This window comes from Poeciliopsis prolifica, unplaced genomic scaffold (genome assembly GCF_027474105.1).
Source record: "Poeciliopsis prolifica strain line A6 unplaced genomic scaffold, Auburn_PproV2 SCAFFOLD006, whole genome shotgun sequence".
Classification (NCBI taxonomy): Eukaryota; Metazoa; Chordata; class Actinopteri; order Cyprinodontiformes; family Poeciliidae; genus Poeciliopsis; species Poeciliopsis prolifica.
The window spans coordinates 6,281,676-6,297,705 of NW_026562381.1; the positions used below are offsets into that span (position 1 = coordinate 6,281,676).

A 16,030-nucleotide genomic window follows, 5' to 3' on the forward strand; every position below is an offset into this window, starting at 1 on the left:
CATTGAGAGCCATTAAACATAGAAGTGTCCAAAGACCCCTTTCCAAATAGAAGAACATTTTTCATTTCATTCAGAAATCAGTGCCCTCGTGGCTGGAGGACGAATAAAGAGGTGAAGTCCAAGATGCTTGAGGTAGAAAATTGCTGTTGTAACTTTCAGAGAAACTGAATATTGTGTTTCCTTTAGTATCACAATTAACAGAAAACTGAAAAGCTCAGTCTGTATTCAATAAATCTATATCATGTACTTTATTAAATGATTTAATTAAATATACTTCCTGATAATATAATTCATCAAGATACACCTGTGTTTTGAATTTGACCATAACTTCAGTCTCTCTTTGCCTAGTTTGGTTTTTTCAGACAGTCTTACAGGAAAAGACGAAAAACAAGTAAAATTTTGATCAGGAATCCAATGAATCAAATAAGGATCAGCAAGAAGGTCAGAAAAGTATTTACTTTGCTTCTTTTACTCTAAATCTTAGTTCATGTCTTTGGAATAACCCCTAGCTCTGGCTCCTGATTGGTCAGCTGCCAAAGCAACTATTACAGCAGAGGAGTGAATGCCAGAACCATCAGACACTTGGCTTGTATCCAGCAGCTATTCCCCAATCTCTCAAGACTGAGAAAATGATAAAAGCAAGTCTTAAAAAGAATGGAAAAATCATGCTTCTCTTCTCTTCTTTAGCTTCACATTGGCACCACCAGAAAACATATGCAAAATACATGGATCTATTTTGGCAGTAGCATAGTTCTACACTGAAAAAATTAGTTTATGTTTCATCTGAGTATCTGAAAATTTAGCAGTTAAAAAAAGAAAAAATACAAGCAGAGTTATTGTTACCAATAAACAACCGACTATGATAAATGTAACTCAAGCATCTATTTCATGCTTACATTAGGGTTTTTGAAACAATTATTTATTTTTAGGAACTTCTAAATAGTAATTGAGAACTTTCTACAAAATAAGTGCAAGTATGACATGATAAAGAGACATTTTTCTCAGCCACTGGCCAGTAGGCTAAAAAATAAGAGGAGCATCTTAGTGTCATAAATTTTCCGTGACAACTGTAAATCCCAGCTGGTTGTTGGGGAGGGATGCCCAAAAAATCCCTTTAAGTCCTACAATAACAAACATTGCTCAGGTTTTTACCTGAACTGGGTGGTTTGGTCAGATGAAAGTATCTGGAGTATCTGCTACAAAACAACGGGTAAATATATGCAAAAGAACCTGATACCTACTGTCAAGCATTTAAATACAGTGGAGGAGCTGTGATGATGTGGGCTGTTTCTCTTTCAAAACCCACTGAGAACCTTGTTAGACTGCCAGAAAAATGTAAATAGATCACCATTGGACCTTTTAGGAGAGTCTAGCACAGGAGGACAGATTAATATTGACATGATTAAACAGACACAAAAAACAACCTTCTTCCATCCCCATCTGAGTCCACAGAAATCCTGTGGAAAAGCTTCGGGCTGAGCTGCACAGCAGAAAGTATATAAGGACTCTGGACAATCTAAAGATAGCATAAACAAGAATATTTCACCTTTCTCTCTATGTGTTCCAATTATGCAGACTAAAATTAGGAAACTATGCAGTTGTGATACTATTGCTAAATGTCACTAAAGTCTAATGTAATGATCCCAGCCTCTCCCAATACTTCTCTTTCGGCCTCCTTTTTGAGGCCTGTTAAACTAATTATAAATATATAATTAACAAGAAGACCTGACATGCATCCCACTTGATATAGCATCCTACAAAATATTTTAGGATGCCTACACGGCATACATTGGAATTACAAGTCTTAGAATTCTTAGAATTGCAAATTGCTGTTCATTCTCAAAAAGGTCTTTGAACAGATTGAACAGCAGGGGTACCAATACATTTAATTACCATCATTTTAGTGTGAGATTGTGGTAAAAGAAAATCTATTTTTATTTTAGGGCATCTTACACATTTTTACCAGGAGGGAAAACATTTGCCCCGCATCTGGGTCCCTCTTCTCCTTCCTCTGACTCACATGTGAGCAACTCATATACCTTCCGCAGTTCTCTCTAACTCTTCAGTTGTGGTTGGAGAAATTTGTCCCAAACATGCAGTGAAGACATGACTAGTAATTCAGACCCTCTGCTGATTGCTTCTAATCATCCTGTCTGTAAATCACTCTTCAGGTGTATTTTATAAGCAGAGAAATCTTTGTGAGGGGTGAGCAGCAACTAATGTAAGCTGGATTTGATCAAACACTAACAACCTCATATTTGTGCAACCATCATTCAAATAACCTTTTGAATAATTACTATTTACTGCACTTTCTGTGGTTTCCCTCCTAGGGGCAGAGAGACTAAATTAGCTGTGTTCAGTTGTGTTACAAGGATTATTACAGTGCATTGCAGACAGGATCACATTGAGAAAAAAAAATCTCAGATTCATTTTATAATCTCAGCTTGACTTTATCAGTAAGATTCATTAATTTTTTCAAGTTTTTGTGATGTATTTTTTAACGTGTCATGTAAATCAGTAGCTGGGGCTTTTCTCTTAATTTCCCACCAAACCAGCAGAAGAAGACCCTATGAAAACCCCACGCATGGGAAGTATATGTAACCATTTAGAATCATTTTAAATGTCAATGCATAAGGAATCCCGGGGATCCAGTTTTAATGGGACAATAAAACCGAACCACAAAGTTGTTTCTCTCTCTCCCCCCCCCTCTCTCTCTTTTGTTTAAGTTGCAGCCTCACTTCAACGCTGCCAGCTCTGTAGCACTCGTAAACACATTCACACTTCTCTTTTATTTAAATATCGGTTACGTTATGGCACATAATTGAAGAGAGAAAAAAATGCATTTGAATGGTGTCTGGCGGAGCAGGTCCAATCCACAAACCCACACTGATTTAAAAAGCGCACAGAAAGGAGAGAGACAGGACCAGTTTCTGTTCCTGGAAGAGCAAAGGCACCTCAACAATCAAGTTAATTAAAACTACTGCGGGTGTCAGAAAAAAGGGAATTATATTCATAGCCATTAATTATTTAAAAAAGTACACAATTTGCATAATGAAGTAGATTAAGACTCATCTTTAAATTAGATTATCAGTGCTGACTCTGTTAAGGTCTAATTTCTTCTTCTTTTATTAAGTTTGTGAAGAAAAGGAAATCCTACTTAAAAAAAAAAAAAAGTTAAACTATCTCCTTGCGCTTTGCCCACCAGGAGAAAAAAAAATCTCTAAAGCTGATGGTCTCTCTGCGATTACCCTATCAGGTGCAAACCGCTGACATGTTTCCACCCACCAACAACAAAAAAGCCTCTCTGTGCCCAAATCTCCAGCCGCAGTCGCACAAACACCGCTGACAGGCAGGCAGCAGGCAGGCAGCGCTGCGCTATCACCAGCCTCTCCAGGGATCTACGACTTTTACTGTCACTGCGAGATTTTTTGAATTTTAATTTCACCTGGATAAGTTTATCTGCTTGCCTTGTTTTTTGAGGACCGCTTTATTTGATTTTCCCCCCTAACATTCCTACAATGTCAGAATAAAATGTGCCTTGCAAGGTGTAGAAATCCCCCACAGGTACGGACCAAGATGAAGAGCCTGTGATCTCTGGAGGAGCAGAAGCTCAAAGGATATTTTTTTAAGTAAGGGGAATTTTTTGAGACGTCGCAGCTTGGCTCCAGTTTAAGGTGAACTTTTGATACTCTGAGGACCTGATCTGAGAAGTTAATCTTTGGGATAGTTCCCCCAACAAGGAAGCGCCCAATGTTGTACTCCGTGCCTTTCCTGCTGCATATATCCTTACATTGGGATTCAGTCTCCTGCTTACCGCCGGAGTTGTGTGCGTAAAAAGACGCGCAGCGGAGCGAAAGCCAGAGAGAGACAGAGAAGGAGGCGATCCCGCCAACCTTTCCCGGGGCTCTGAGTGCGTGAAGCAGGTGTATTTGAGCCGTCTTTCTGAAAGCCAAGATGTCCGTGCTGCCTTCGAGGTTCCTCTACCTGTAAGCGCTCCACATCTCTCCTTGCTTTTTTATTATTTATTTATTTTTATTTTTTTGCATAAACTCATGCATTCTTACCAATAGAAGTCGCCAAAAACTTCATATTTGTGCATTGCTGTCATCCAGGTAGGCTGCGTTTATTTTCCATGTAATTGCCCGTGTGATTCACTCCCCTTTCTCTCCTCCTAGGTGTTTACACTTTCTGGTTTTCTACTTCCAGCTGCAGGTACGTTTACTCTCCTTTTATATTTTTTTGCATGTTCATGTGCAGCTTTTTTTTATTTGAGTCATGATAGAAGAATGGCCATGTGCTGCTTTCATCCCGTTTACCGTAACATAAAACGCTACAAATTAGAATCAACACAGATGTGGAAAAAAAACTCACATTTTTTTAATTAAGTTAGTATATATCAATAACTTTACTAAATGTAATCTGTTTGCATTAAAAATCGCAAAAGCGAACCGTTTATAATAGGTTTAATTATAAAAGTCGTAAATATTTAACGTTCTTGTTTGCAGTTGGGGATTCAAGTAGCATTTTTCACTAATTCACAGCAACAGCTGGGTTGTAAACATGTAGGTGCCTGGGGTTGAAATTTGCAGTTTGAACAGATGACTCGTTTGGCGTTTGTTGCCTTGTTTTTACTAGTTTCGTCTTACTTTGAACCATAACGATTTGCAGACATCCACTCAGCTAATTGACTGCGTTGGCTTTGATTCAGCCGCAGCCCTTTTACCCCCCACCTCCACCTTTCCCGTATGAAACTATTTATCAGTTCATTGTGTGTCGTTTTTGATTGTTTTAAATAAAAATCCATGTTTTTCTCGTTTTAAAGATACCAAATTTATTAAATAAAACAAATAGCGTGGAACTCATAAAAACAGACATTTAACAACGTTTCAAATAAAAAACGCAGCAAATACTTGATGAATAACATTCTTGTCTGTTTGTTTCCTCTAAATTGTTTTATTGCATGTTCAAGTTTGGTTATTCTCTTAAAGAAAGAAAGAAGCACAAGAACTTATGCACAATTTGAGTCATTTTCAGGTTCTAACAGGACATCAGCATGCAATGTTATTGCTTCAACATATTGAATCATGGATAAAATAATAAGCAGTCTAGTTATTTTTTGGTATAGGAAAAAGGCAGAAGATTATTCTCATTGTTGAGCTCTCAGTAACATTCTGTAGGAAAACATAGGAGATGAACCACGGTTGGAAGTGAGGGCATCACCAGCATGAGTGTGTGCTTCAGTACCTGCCTGCATGCGTGTGTATGTGTGTGTGTGTTCTGTAGATAGCATGGCATATCTTAGATGGATGCAACAACTGAGCTTCCTCCGTGAAGGCGACGGCCAGACTTTTTGATGTGGAGACAATATCCGTTTTCATGCTGCATCTTTGCAGGAAGGAGACGGAGTGATAAAAACTATTGTCGCGAGCATTCACCTCAGCCATGTGCTTAGGCTTGCCTCTCCATTGAGATGAAATCCAACTGTCTACCGAGCACACCTTTGTATTTGTTTAGAGAGGGGAAGATTTGGGATAAATCCCTCAGCAGCTCAGCGAAGCTATGTTTTGTTGTGTGGTAGCTCTTTTTTCACTCCTCAGCTTTGAGGTTCATGTTTGACAACAGATCACGCTGATGAACAGCTTTGATTTGTGGAGACTTTGGCATGAAGTGCTTGCAGTTGGAAACATGTCTCAGTCGAAATTGGAATGCAACATCTTTGGCTGTTGCAGTAGTGACACCTTCTCCCCTCATTTGTCTAGCCGTTGTGGCTGTTAGCTTCACCAACATGCTGAGAGAAAGCAGCAAAGCAGGACTTTCTGTTTGGAAGCATATATATATATATTTATATCAAGATTTATTGTTTCGGTCCAAGTCCAAACATGTGCTTTACTCTGCAAAATGTGAATCTTTATGGCAAAGTTTGGGATTTTCTTGTGGAGGCTGTTGTTGTCACATTCTGTCCAATTGTTGTTTGTATCGAAGTGATTTCAAAGAATCTAAAATACAGAAGACAATGGTCGCTGTAAGAAGCAATTTTTATAATTGTCAAAATCAATATTATACTCTCAACTATGTTGTTTTTAAGTTTTAAGAATGGTTGTTCTTGAGGCTTTATTTGTGGTAGTTTGTGTATATCAAAGCTTAAACAAGGCATTTTAGAGATAAGAAAACATCTGAATGAGGATGAAGGACACCAGGAGCCTAAATCAGTTTGCATTTGGATTTGAAGAAGTTGTTTATGTTTCCTGTCTGATGTAAAGGATTTGTTCTCCGGAGGTTAATGTTTCACCTTGTGTTTTTGCTAAATGTCATCAATTCACTGAAGTTAAATCAACAGGCACTCTGAGTATGTAATCTGTATATAATTACCCACCTGAGATCCGCCACATAAAAAGCCATTACTGTGCAATTACCACACCATATACAGCTGGGGAGATGGGATCACGGCGTGATCCGAGATTCCAAGGCTTCTGAAAGTATACGTTTCCTCTCTCTCTTCCACATGTTGGGTCACAGTTGCTTTTCTGTCATGCTGCCAAATATTTTCCCACATCTTTATGTCAGGTCTTAGGTAACTCAGAAACATCAAGATGGTGAGAGGCAGAAGGGAGATTTTTGCAATTTGATTAAAACATCTCCAACAAGAGAGTCTTTGTGGTTTAAGGTACTTCTTTCTTCCTCGCTCATGTCCCCCGCCTGCTGCATTTTCTAATTTATGGACCCTATTTGGCCTCCAGGCAGATATTTGTTTGATGATAGTGCAACAGGTCTGGATGCTTCAGGTGTATAATTGCTAGTGGCTTGGTTGCTTGTGGAAATGAAGTACAGGTTTCTCAATACTGCCTGAGGCACACTATATACTGTGCCCCAGTGCTCACAAACAAGGCCTCTCTGCAGGCTTTGCACTTGTTCTGTTGGAGTTTCACTCAAATACACTCTCCACTTGAGTGTGTGCTAATGTGGTTAGCTTCTTGTAAATGCATTGCAAATAAAATGTGCCACCTTAAAGAGGAGAAACAATAAATCTCTGCAGCTACAAATTTCTATGTTGTTATCTTGGTTTTTACACCCTAAAGCACTTTTCTTTTGACATAGAGGCCATAAAACCAACAGCACATATTACTGTCAACATCTGTGTTTTGACAGTCTCGTTGTACATTTCCTCTTGTGCAGGAATCGCAGCAGAGCACTGCCGATTTCAGGTTTTACATTGAAAACCACACGAGGAACCCAGATGACCTGAGCCGAAAGCAGGTCCGGATCTACCAGCTCTACAGCAGGACCACAGGCAAACACGTCCAGATCCTGGGGAAGAAAATCAATGCCAACGGAGATGATGGGGGCAAGTATGGTATGGGAGAATTTCTGTGCATCTCACTTGACACTTTAGCTAGTCTGAGATCGCAAATCCAGCCAGAATAAAAGTTTTGGTGCTTCTAGAAACTCCTTGACTCTGACCCTTTAGGCTATTTGCTCTTCATTGTTCTGAGGTTGTTTTCTGTTTGCCTAGTGCAGGAGGAGTTGGTTTTGGAAGACAGTCAATAGTGAATGAGGATGGATGAAAACCTGCTGAAATTACCAGCCTTGCTGAGGATCTCTATGATGACAAATATCAAAGACACACCAAATCAATCAGACAGATATTGGCTCTGATCAGTGACTGGCAGATCTATGCTGAAAAAATCTTGATTTCTCTTAATGTTTATCAAATTAATCTAAACTAATATTCATAACTTTCAGTCCATATGTTCATCAAAAAACAGCCTGTACTTGATTCACCTCCTGGAGTTTCACAGAAAGAATCAGATAACGGATAAAGAAATTTGCTTTAATGCATAGATGTTAATGATCTTATGAAGCCATCATGCTATGTTGGATTCAAAAGCACTGAGTCTGTAAAGGAACATGTAGCATACATTTTGTCTTTTATCTGTTACTGACCTTGAAAAAATGGCTGATTGGACTTCCAATAAAACCAAGAAAAGTTGGTCAGTCGCATCTCTGGAAAATATCTGTTGTTTTTTTTCTTGATATCTCACCCAGAAGGTATTGATCTTTGTTCATTTTTTTTCCATCAACGTTTTGATGAATGTGATATTTCTTTCATGAGGAAAAGTTGCTCTTTGCCTCTTTCAGGTGAAGGTTCAGTATTGGTTATTTAAGCAGTAGAGATGATAGATCTTTTATACTTGAAACTGTTAAGCATTTAAACATAACAACCACAAAAAATGCTGCTGGAGGATTTTGGTCTGAAATGAATTATCCACCTTAAATCTCACCACTTAGCTCTGCACATGCTTTTTCATTACTGCAGATCAAATATGGCGGATGGCTAAATTGATGGTCAGTAAAGCACTCTTTGATGTAGCCTGTGCCGCGCTTCCCTGCAGATATTTTTTTCTCATAACAGCTGACTCACAGCTCCAAAATTGCCGGTCTTGAATGCCTCTGAGTCAGTGTGTTCAGTTGCAGATGCGCGCAGGCGAAGTTTCCTCACTGCTTGTTAGAGCTTGAGTGGAAGCAGATCCAATGTTTCCCATGAGCCTTTGCCAATTCTCTCCCCCTCTTCCCCGTCCCTCACCACCTCCTCCCCATCCAGCTGCAGTACCTGGCACCTGTGAACTCCTTTGCACTCACTAGTAATGTTCACTTTGAAAGATTGTAGTCTGGTGGCAAAAGGCCCAAAAAAAAGAAAAAAAAAACAGACATACCAAACTTGGTTGCAGACCTTTGACTTCAGATCTCATATTTGTACATCTGAAGTACAAGAATTATAATCCATCACAGGTACTAGTATATCATATGTATTACTTTTAAAAAACCAAAACACACCTCTTCCACATCTGTCCATCGTAACTGATATCGGTTGTCCTCTAAAAGTGGGCAGTGTAATATAAAAACATAAGTCTAATTGATAAATGTTGCAACGTGGAAGAAAAACACAATTTCTGTTTAACTTTTTAGACAGACATCTATCTATTGAAGTCAACATAGGGCTGTAACTATCATTTTTCATATTGTCGCAATGCACCAAAAGCATAAAAAATAGTCCGAAAAGAGATTAATATTTTCTTTCACTCACTGGCATCCAGTCTGCTCAGCATTTGTCTCTCATGTTTTGATCACACCTCACTCAAATTTGTCTAATTTTAGCTTGACATCCTTAGGAAAATGGAACAAAACTCCCACTCAAACTGCAATTCAAAAATAAAAATAAAAGCAGATTCTTATGTTTTGCAATCTCTTAAATGGAGGATTTTAAGGGCAGTAGTACTTCACTGTTAAGTTGTGCAAATTTTAATTTTGTTTAGCCAAATAATTGATGTGCTCCTCTCATTTTATAAACATGTTTGGATTAAGATTGTGATTATGTAACACTTAGTTAGTGGTACTGATAACAATAAAGTTTATAAAAGGGGAAATGGCGATTGTAATAGGAGTTTGCCCCGCAATTGGGGGGGTTGATGGTTTGATCCCTACTTCACCCGCCTCATTCATTGTGTCCTTAGGCAAGACACTTACCCAGCTTGCCTGCTGGTGGGGGACAGACAGTCTAGTGGCACTGGTGCATGGCAGCCTCACTTCTGTTAGATCTGCCCCAGAGCAGCTGGGGCTACTATTCAGTAACTTGGAATGGGTGAATGATTGTTGTGTTAAGCCCTTTGGGGTCCTTTGGACTTGATAAGATGCTATACAAGTACAAAGCCAAAATATTTCAATTTTATTATGATGACACTGTCACTGATATGCTTAGAATCCAATCCAATACAAACTTGGATGGGTTACAGACATTGAATTTGCAAAATTCAATGTCTCAAGAGAGGAAAGAAAAAGTTGAAAACAGATTGGATTTAGCTTTTTTTAAGTGCAGCTCAAGAGGTCCAAACTAATCTATCTAATTATAAAACCAAGGTGGTACCACAGGAGAGGGAATTGCTATCCCCTCCCAAACTTTTCAGAGGTCACCTACTTCCCACCTTTTCTCTCAAGGTTTGATTTTAGGGTGGGAGTTACTTCTGCCCATCCCATTCCCTTCCACTATTCTTCCCCTGCTCCCTTGAGCGCTACTGAATGGCCCTGTGTGTTAAACAAATGGATCATCTTAACTTTTTGATTGAGTGAGCACAAACTAAAGGGAACTTGAAACCTAATCCTGAGGGGCACATGACTGTTCCACAAACGTTTGGCAGATTTCTTTGCTGGTCTGAGGGCGAGTGCAGACAAAGGTGACCTTGCAGGGGTGAGCATGTTGGATGGGAGCAGGAGCAGGGTGTCGGGGGCTTGGAAGAATAAAGGAGCCGTCAGGATACATCTTTAGAGCGCATTATTGCCATGTCAAGTCATGACAGAGACCTGTTGGTGGGACTGGTCATTATTTTTGCCAAAGCTTCTCAGTTCAAATAGCTTTGGTATTTTTTACCAAGAGTAGATTCCTACTAATGCCTGGAATCTTAGTGACTTTTTAATAATGAATGAAGAATTACCCGTTGTGCATTTTTAACTGAATCACTCAATATTTGGAAGTTACATTTAAGAAAAACCTACAATGCATGTAAAGTTGTTTTTTTGTCTTGCGAGAACAAATGTACAGGAAGAAAGTTTGTACTAGAAGATATTCAGTGACTCTTACTAAGTCTATTGTGTCTTTTCTTTTCCAGCCCTTCTTGTTGTGGAGACAGAAACATTCGGAAGTCACGTTCGAATAAAAGGAAAAGAAAGTGAACATTATATTTGCATGAACGACAAGGGCAAAATTGTCGGAAGGGTGAGTATGAGTGAGTTTAGTTATTTTGGAATATTTTCTAAAGATTAATTTGGCAACACCTTAATATTAGAACCTGTATTTTAGACCTAGCCTTTAACCCTATTTGAATTTAGTAGGAGCTCATATCGTTTTTCTCCTTGTGTTTTTGGACAACCGAACAAAACCCCTTTGATAGCTCAAAGCCATTCTTCCATTGCGTAATCGGCCAACTCCTTTGACACTCGATCAGTCAATTACTGACTGCAATCACCACAATGCATCCAGAGACTAATGGTCACTTAAGAGGAATTTTGTTGCAATTCTATCACTTAGTCACACCAGGTGGCCATTAGAACAAGATGACTGCATGTGACCACAGAGAACCATTTAGATTTGTAAAAATAGTTCAAAAAGTTTATCCTCAGAGACACATAGTTTGGTTCCTTTAATAACTCAGACTGCTTGTATATTTAGCTCATTTTTTCTATACATGTAAACGGGATGAGTTTTAGAAAATGTAAGTCAAATGAATTGCTTTTTCATAGTAATGAGGAGAGTGTCCACAGTTATATTTATTTACACATTTACTGCAGGATCTGCTGGAATGCAAACAATTATCCAGCATATCCTGCAGTAAATGTCATTTTCTGCCTATGTAAATATGTAACAACTTTTCTTAATTTTTATTATTCCATTAAACTAATATTTGATTTCATGACACATTTATAACTCACTATAAAACCTTTTCAGTACAAATAAGCATGAAGTGGATCTATCATTTTATGATGTAAAGCACTTTGAATGGCCTTGTTGCTGAAATGTGCTCTACAAATAAACTTGATTGATTCAAGTTTATTTGATTGATTGTCAATCAGTCAAATAAACTTGCATACAATAGGATTGCCCATAGAAATCTATTGGATTTACCAGTATTCAATTCAATTTCTGATTCTGAGTTTTTACACATCTTTTCAAATTATTAATATAAGAAGATGAAGAACCCTGCCATGAGCCGTTATTTATCATTTATATTGGGACGAGAAGGGAAGTCACTTCCCCTTCTCGACAGGAGAGCCAATGTGAAGCAGAGTTTTACTGTTAATCTCAAAAATAAAAATAGAGTGAATATGAAGTGGTTGGCATAGTTAGCATTACAAAAATAACATTCTCTCTGTGTATTTTCTGTAGAAAGAAGCAGAAACTTTCTTTAACTCTGAAACATATTGACTTGCAGACTGTTTTGTAACAGAACTTGAAAAACCCAAAAGGATAAAAAGAAACATCTTGTACTCCCTCCATCCTTCCTATTGTCTTCTTAAAGTTTTGCTCTCTCTCACTCTCTTGCAGGAAGAGAATAAATCACAATATGTTCCTGTATATTGTAGCAAATATGTTTTTATTTTAAATAGGTTTTCACAGATTATTTGGCTTTCTATTACCTATTACTAAAAATCTTTACTGATTTTGAAAATATTTATCTCTCTTGGAAACAATGTCCTGATATAAAAAAGTCATTAATAACAGATTGCTGACTGTTAGCATGTCACAGCTAATGTGCTTAAAGTGAATTTTAGATTGTTCTGATTATGAGATGATCTGCTTTAACAGTTGAAATACAAATTAAATATAATTTAGCATTTTTCTGTCAAGTCTCAATATCAGAATAACTTACCTGAGACATTTAAAATGATAATAATAGCCTTATAATGCTATACTGACTCTGGCCTCAGTGCATAATTACCTATTTTCTAGAGCAGCATCTCATGAAGAAAATACTACAGTTGAAATTCTGCGCAGTGTCACAAAACAGTGTTTTTTATATTACACTATGTAGCACAGCTTGTCCAGAGTTTAAACCTGAATTAATTCATGCTCATAATCCGCCACCCAGATATTCTAAGTTAAATTCTTCCTCCCAACATAAACTTTTAAACTGTCATTAATAGATTCCTAACAACATTAACAAAAAAACAAATTGTCAAATGCAGTGATTCTTATATAATATTGCAATCTGCTGTCTGCCAGGTAATCTTTGTATCTGTAATCTTCTTGTGTTTGCATTTCTGTACTTTTTAAAATGACCTGATAGTTTCATCAATAACGGTCTTCCACAAAAGCATATGTGTCTGTGTAACAATGTGACCTTGAGCAAGCTTTTGCACTCTCAAGGAAATTTTGATTTTTAATTTTTTTTTTTACATAAAGTTTGCCCAAATGTTTATTAGTATCTGTGTTTATTGTCAAAACTAATTTAAATGTATTTTAATTAAGGTTCAATAAAGGTTTTGTTGGTGCCATCTGGCTGATTTCTATTCGATGACATTACGTCCAATAAAACCTCAGAAAACTTTTTGTAGGTCCAACAAATGGCAAACAAATAAGGTCACAGATCCAAACATGGTTGTTGACATTTAAACTAAACTGTTAGTTATTTTCAGCTGCTATCTTGGGGAAACAGAAATTTTGTTTTTTATACTGTAAATGTGGTTAAAAGAAAAAAAACTATGACAAAAGCACAAAATGATTCCATTTTAGCTCAAACTTACGCATATATAGAGTAAGATTCTTGTCATCAGTGGTCCTAATCAATTGTCACAGTAATATTTAGAGATGAACCAATCGAGAAAGGCAAGAAGTTAGCAATTTAAGCCAATTGCAGTTCTCTTTAAAAAGTTATTTCTTTTACTTTATGCCATTTAAAGAATTAAATGTAAGAAACCTTTTAGATGAAACCAAACTGAGAGTTTTCTCATAGATGTATTTCAGAGCCTGACAGAAAACAACAGATAGATTTCATCAAAGCATTTCCTCTAATTTTTATCTAAGTGTATTCCTGTTTTCCAGAAATCTTTAGTTGTGGAAAAAGAGTTTTTAGTTTTGAAGTATATTTTTAGTGTTGTGTCTGGTGATTACTGGCCATATCAATTATGGAAACGTGTTTAATTTTCACATTTCATTGTTTCAAGGTTACCTTCTCAAATGCAGGAATATAGCTACCTCAAGTAATAAAATTAGTTACAGATGAAGCTAACTAGTATGGCTAACCATTCACCACAAGTTTATATAGAGAAGAGATATTTATTCAACACACCCAAAAATATCATTGGAAATGTTATGCCAAATAAAGAATAAAAAAAAACACTGTCAAAGCCAGCATCTTCACCTGATTAACTTTGTGCTCACAAAATTAATAACACACTCATGCTAAAATAGGCATAACTGAAAAATATTTGGTGTTTCTGTGTTATTGATGTTGTCCATTTTCTGTTCTTCAGCCTGATGGAAGGAGGCAAGAGTGTGTCTTTGTCGAGGAATTCCTGGAGAACAACTACACGGCTCTTGTATCGGCCAAGTACAAAGGATGGTACCTTGGCTTCAACCGGAAGGGCCGGCCCAAGAAAGGCTCACGCACCACGCAGAGGCAACAGGAAGTCCACTTCATGAAGCGCCAGCCGAAGGGTCGAGTGGACCCGTTGGAGGAGTTCCGTTTCACCACAGTAACTAAGCGGACACGAAGGGCTCGGCGGTTAAAAACCAACCCCAAGAGGAACTGACGGGACCGTTGGGAAAGCACTAGATGTCCTCACAGGAGGAAACAGAAACTGAAAATCTCAAGCTTCTTAAAAGAATCACCTTAAAGACTCTGCTTCTGTAACAGAAAGACAAACTAAAAGAACAAAAAGTCAAAGATGTTTTATTTTTGTATTTCAGGATGACTGAATATTTCCTGACTCTTGGATTCTCCTGGGTTGATGTCTTTGTGCTAATGTTTCTGTCATGTTATTTATACCGGATAAACTCAAGGACCTCTGAGAGAACTCGTGTCGCTGCTGTCCTCAGCCACGTTTGAACTGCAAGCTGAAGGCATACTTTCTTTTTGACAATGGGAGCTGAAGCAGGAGCTGACGCAATGTTATAAAAATCAGCCAACTAGAGATTTATTGGAATACCTGTCGGTTTTTGTTTGTGTTACCCCTGACAACGCGGATCCCATACTTTCCACTGGAATTAGACACCATGGAGATGAAACGGAGAGAGGCGGCAGGTGACACCGCGCTGCCGGGATAACTGTGTAGCTTTGAGTGCAATATTTTACAAGTCTCTTGTCCTCTACGTTCTTTCCATATGTCTTTCATCCCTAAAAGTCACTTGTGGCTCCTGGAATGCGCTGAAACCTCGCAGTCCCCAGTGAGATCTTCATGACATTTCCATGCAGCCTGCGATTCAGCTGAAACGCAACGTGCTTTGACGAGTCCAACACCCGTTGTGATTTTAGTCTTGTTTAAACACTGAAAGGACACAGTACAAACAGAAAAAACAGCGTAATTCCACACTGTCTTCCAGCTTCAACACACGTGGGGAAGGTTGTTAATCCCTTTTGTCTGTTTCTATTAACTCTTCATCACATGTGTTAAAACTGTTTCAAATATGGATTCCTTTTATTCCTAAACTGAGAGCTTGCCAGCCTTTTGGGGCTGACAATGACTTCCTCTACCTCTTTTGTTTGTGTTCAGTTAATCTCAACTTTGACCTTAAACTCAGCTCTTCTTCTTTTCTTTCGCTCACTTGAAGATGCTTTTGGAAAAAAAGCATACCAATCATCCACAGACAGAAAATCTGTGCATTATCCTACATTATTCTATAAACCTCCATCTGATGATTAAAGCTTCTTCTCAAATACTGAGATGACAGGATTCAGAGAATCCTTTCAGCCAGATGTCATGTCTGAATCATAAAAAGGGAAAACACTTTGCTTCTCACCGACAACAAACTCCAGGTTTTTTCACCAGTAGTTTGTATTTACCTGACCCCTGGCAGGTCTTTTTGTATGAGTTGCTACTAACAACATGACACATTTATGTTTTTTTTAAACAAATCTAAGCAAAAAATAATTTTATGACTATTATTAAGATATTTATTGTCTCCTTTTGTAAATAAAATGTGAGTTTTATTTGGCCTCTTTTAATAAAATGAGGACTGTATTTAAAAAAAGTTTGTGTTTATTAAATATAAATACTTTCATGTCTCAGTTTAAGAATATTTTTGACTATGTACCCACTGAGTATGACAGTCTTTGAAAGATGAATGCTGCAGGTAGAAGGTGGTTCAACATAGCGTACATTCCCTTCTCCACATACTGCCAAGGTATGCATTTTTATATACAAACTCAGGAGTGTGAGGTCTGCTTTTAAGGTCATCTCTTTAAAAAAAATATTGCAACATCTCTCAGAGCTTTTTATATCACCACAAAGGCCTCTGAGAGTTCACAAATCTGGTGATTTTACT

The 16,030-nt window shown here is 37.8% G+C and overlaps 1 protein-coding gene across 2 annotated transcripts; it reads left to right on the top strand.

Annotated features, from left to right (window-relative positions):
• Positions 1 to 533: 533 nt before the first annotated feature.
• Positions 534 to 15,727, top strand: LOC129360493 (fibroblast growth factor 18-like). Of its 2 annotated transcripts, none has more exons than XM_055030772.1 (5): positions 534 to 3,986; positions 4,176 to 4,212; positions 7,174 to 7,342; positions 10,659 to 10,765; positions 14,020 to 15,727. In XM_055030772.1, exons 1-5 carry the CDS (start codon positions 3,955 to 3,957, stop codon positions 14,296 to 14,298), a joined length of 624 nt encoding a protein of 207 aa, XP_054886747.1. In that variant the 5' UTR covers positions 534 to 3,954; the 3' UTR covers positions 14,299 to 15,727. The 2 variants fall into 2 exon arrangements, with proteins under 2 accessions (XP_054886747.1, XP_054886746.1); XM_055030771.1 differs by having other exon boundaries at positions 7,174 to 7,351; positions 14,020 to 15,725.
• The last annotated feature ends 303 nt before the right edge of the window (positions 15,728 to 16,030 follow it).

What these genes read in the sequence shown, in the direction of transcription:
- LOC129360493 (XM_055030771.1), top strand. Translation starts at nt 3,955, where the DNA reads ATGTCCGTGCTGCCTTCGAGGTTCCTCTACCT. An exon ending in TTTTCTACTTCCAGCTGCAG is followed by an intron (nt 4,213 to 7,173) that starts GTACGTTTACTC and finishes CCTCTTGTGCAG; the next exon opens with GAATCGCAGCAGAGCACTGC. An exon ending in AGATGATGGGGGCAAGTATG is followed by an intron (nt 7,352 to 10,658) that starts GTATGGGAGAAT and finishes TTTCTTTTCCAG; the next exon opens with CCCTTCTTGTTGTGGAGACA.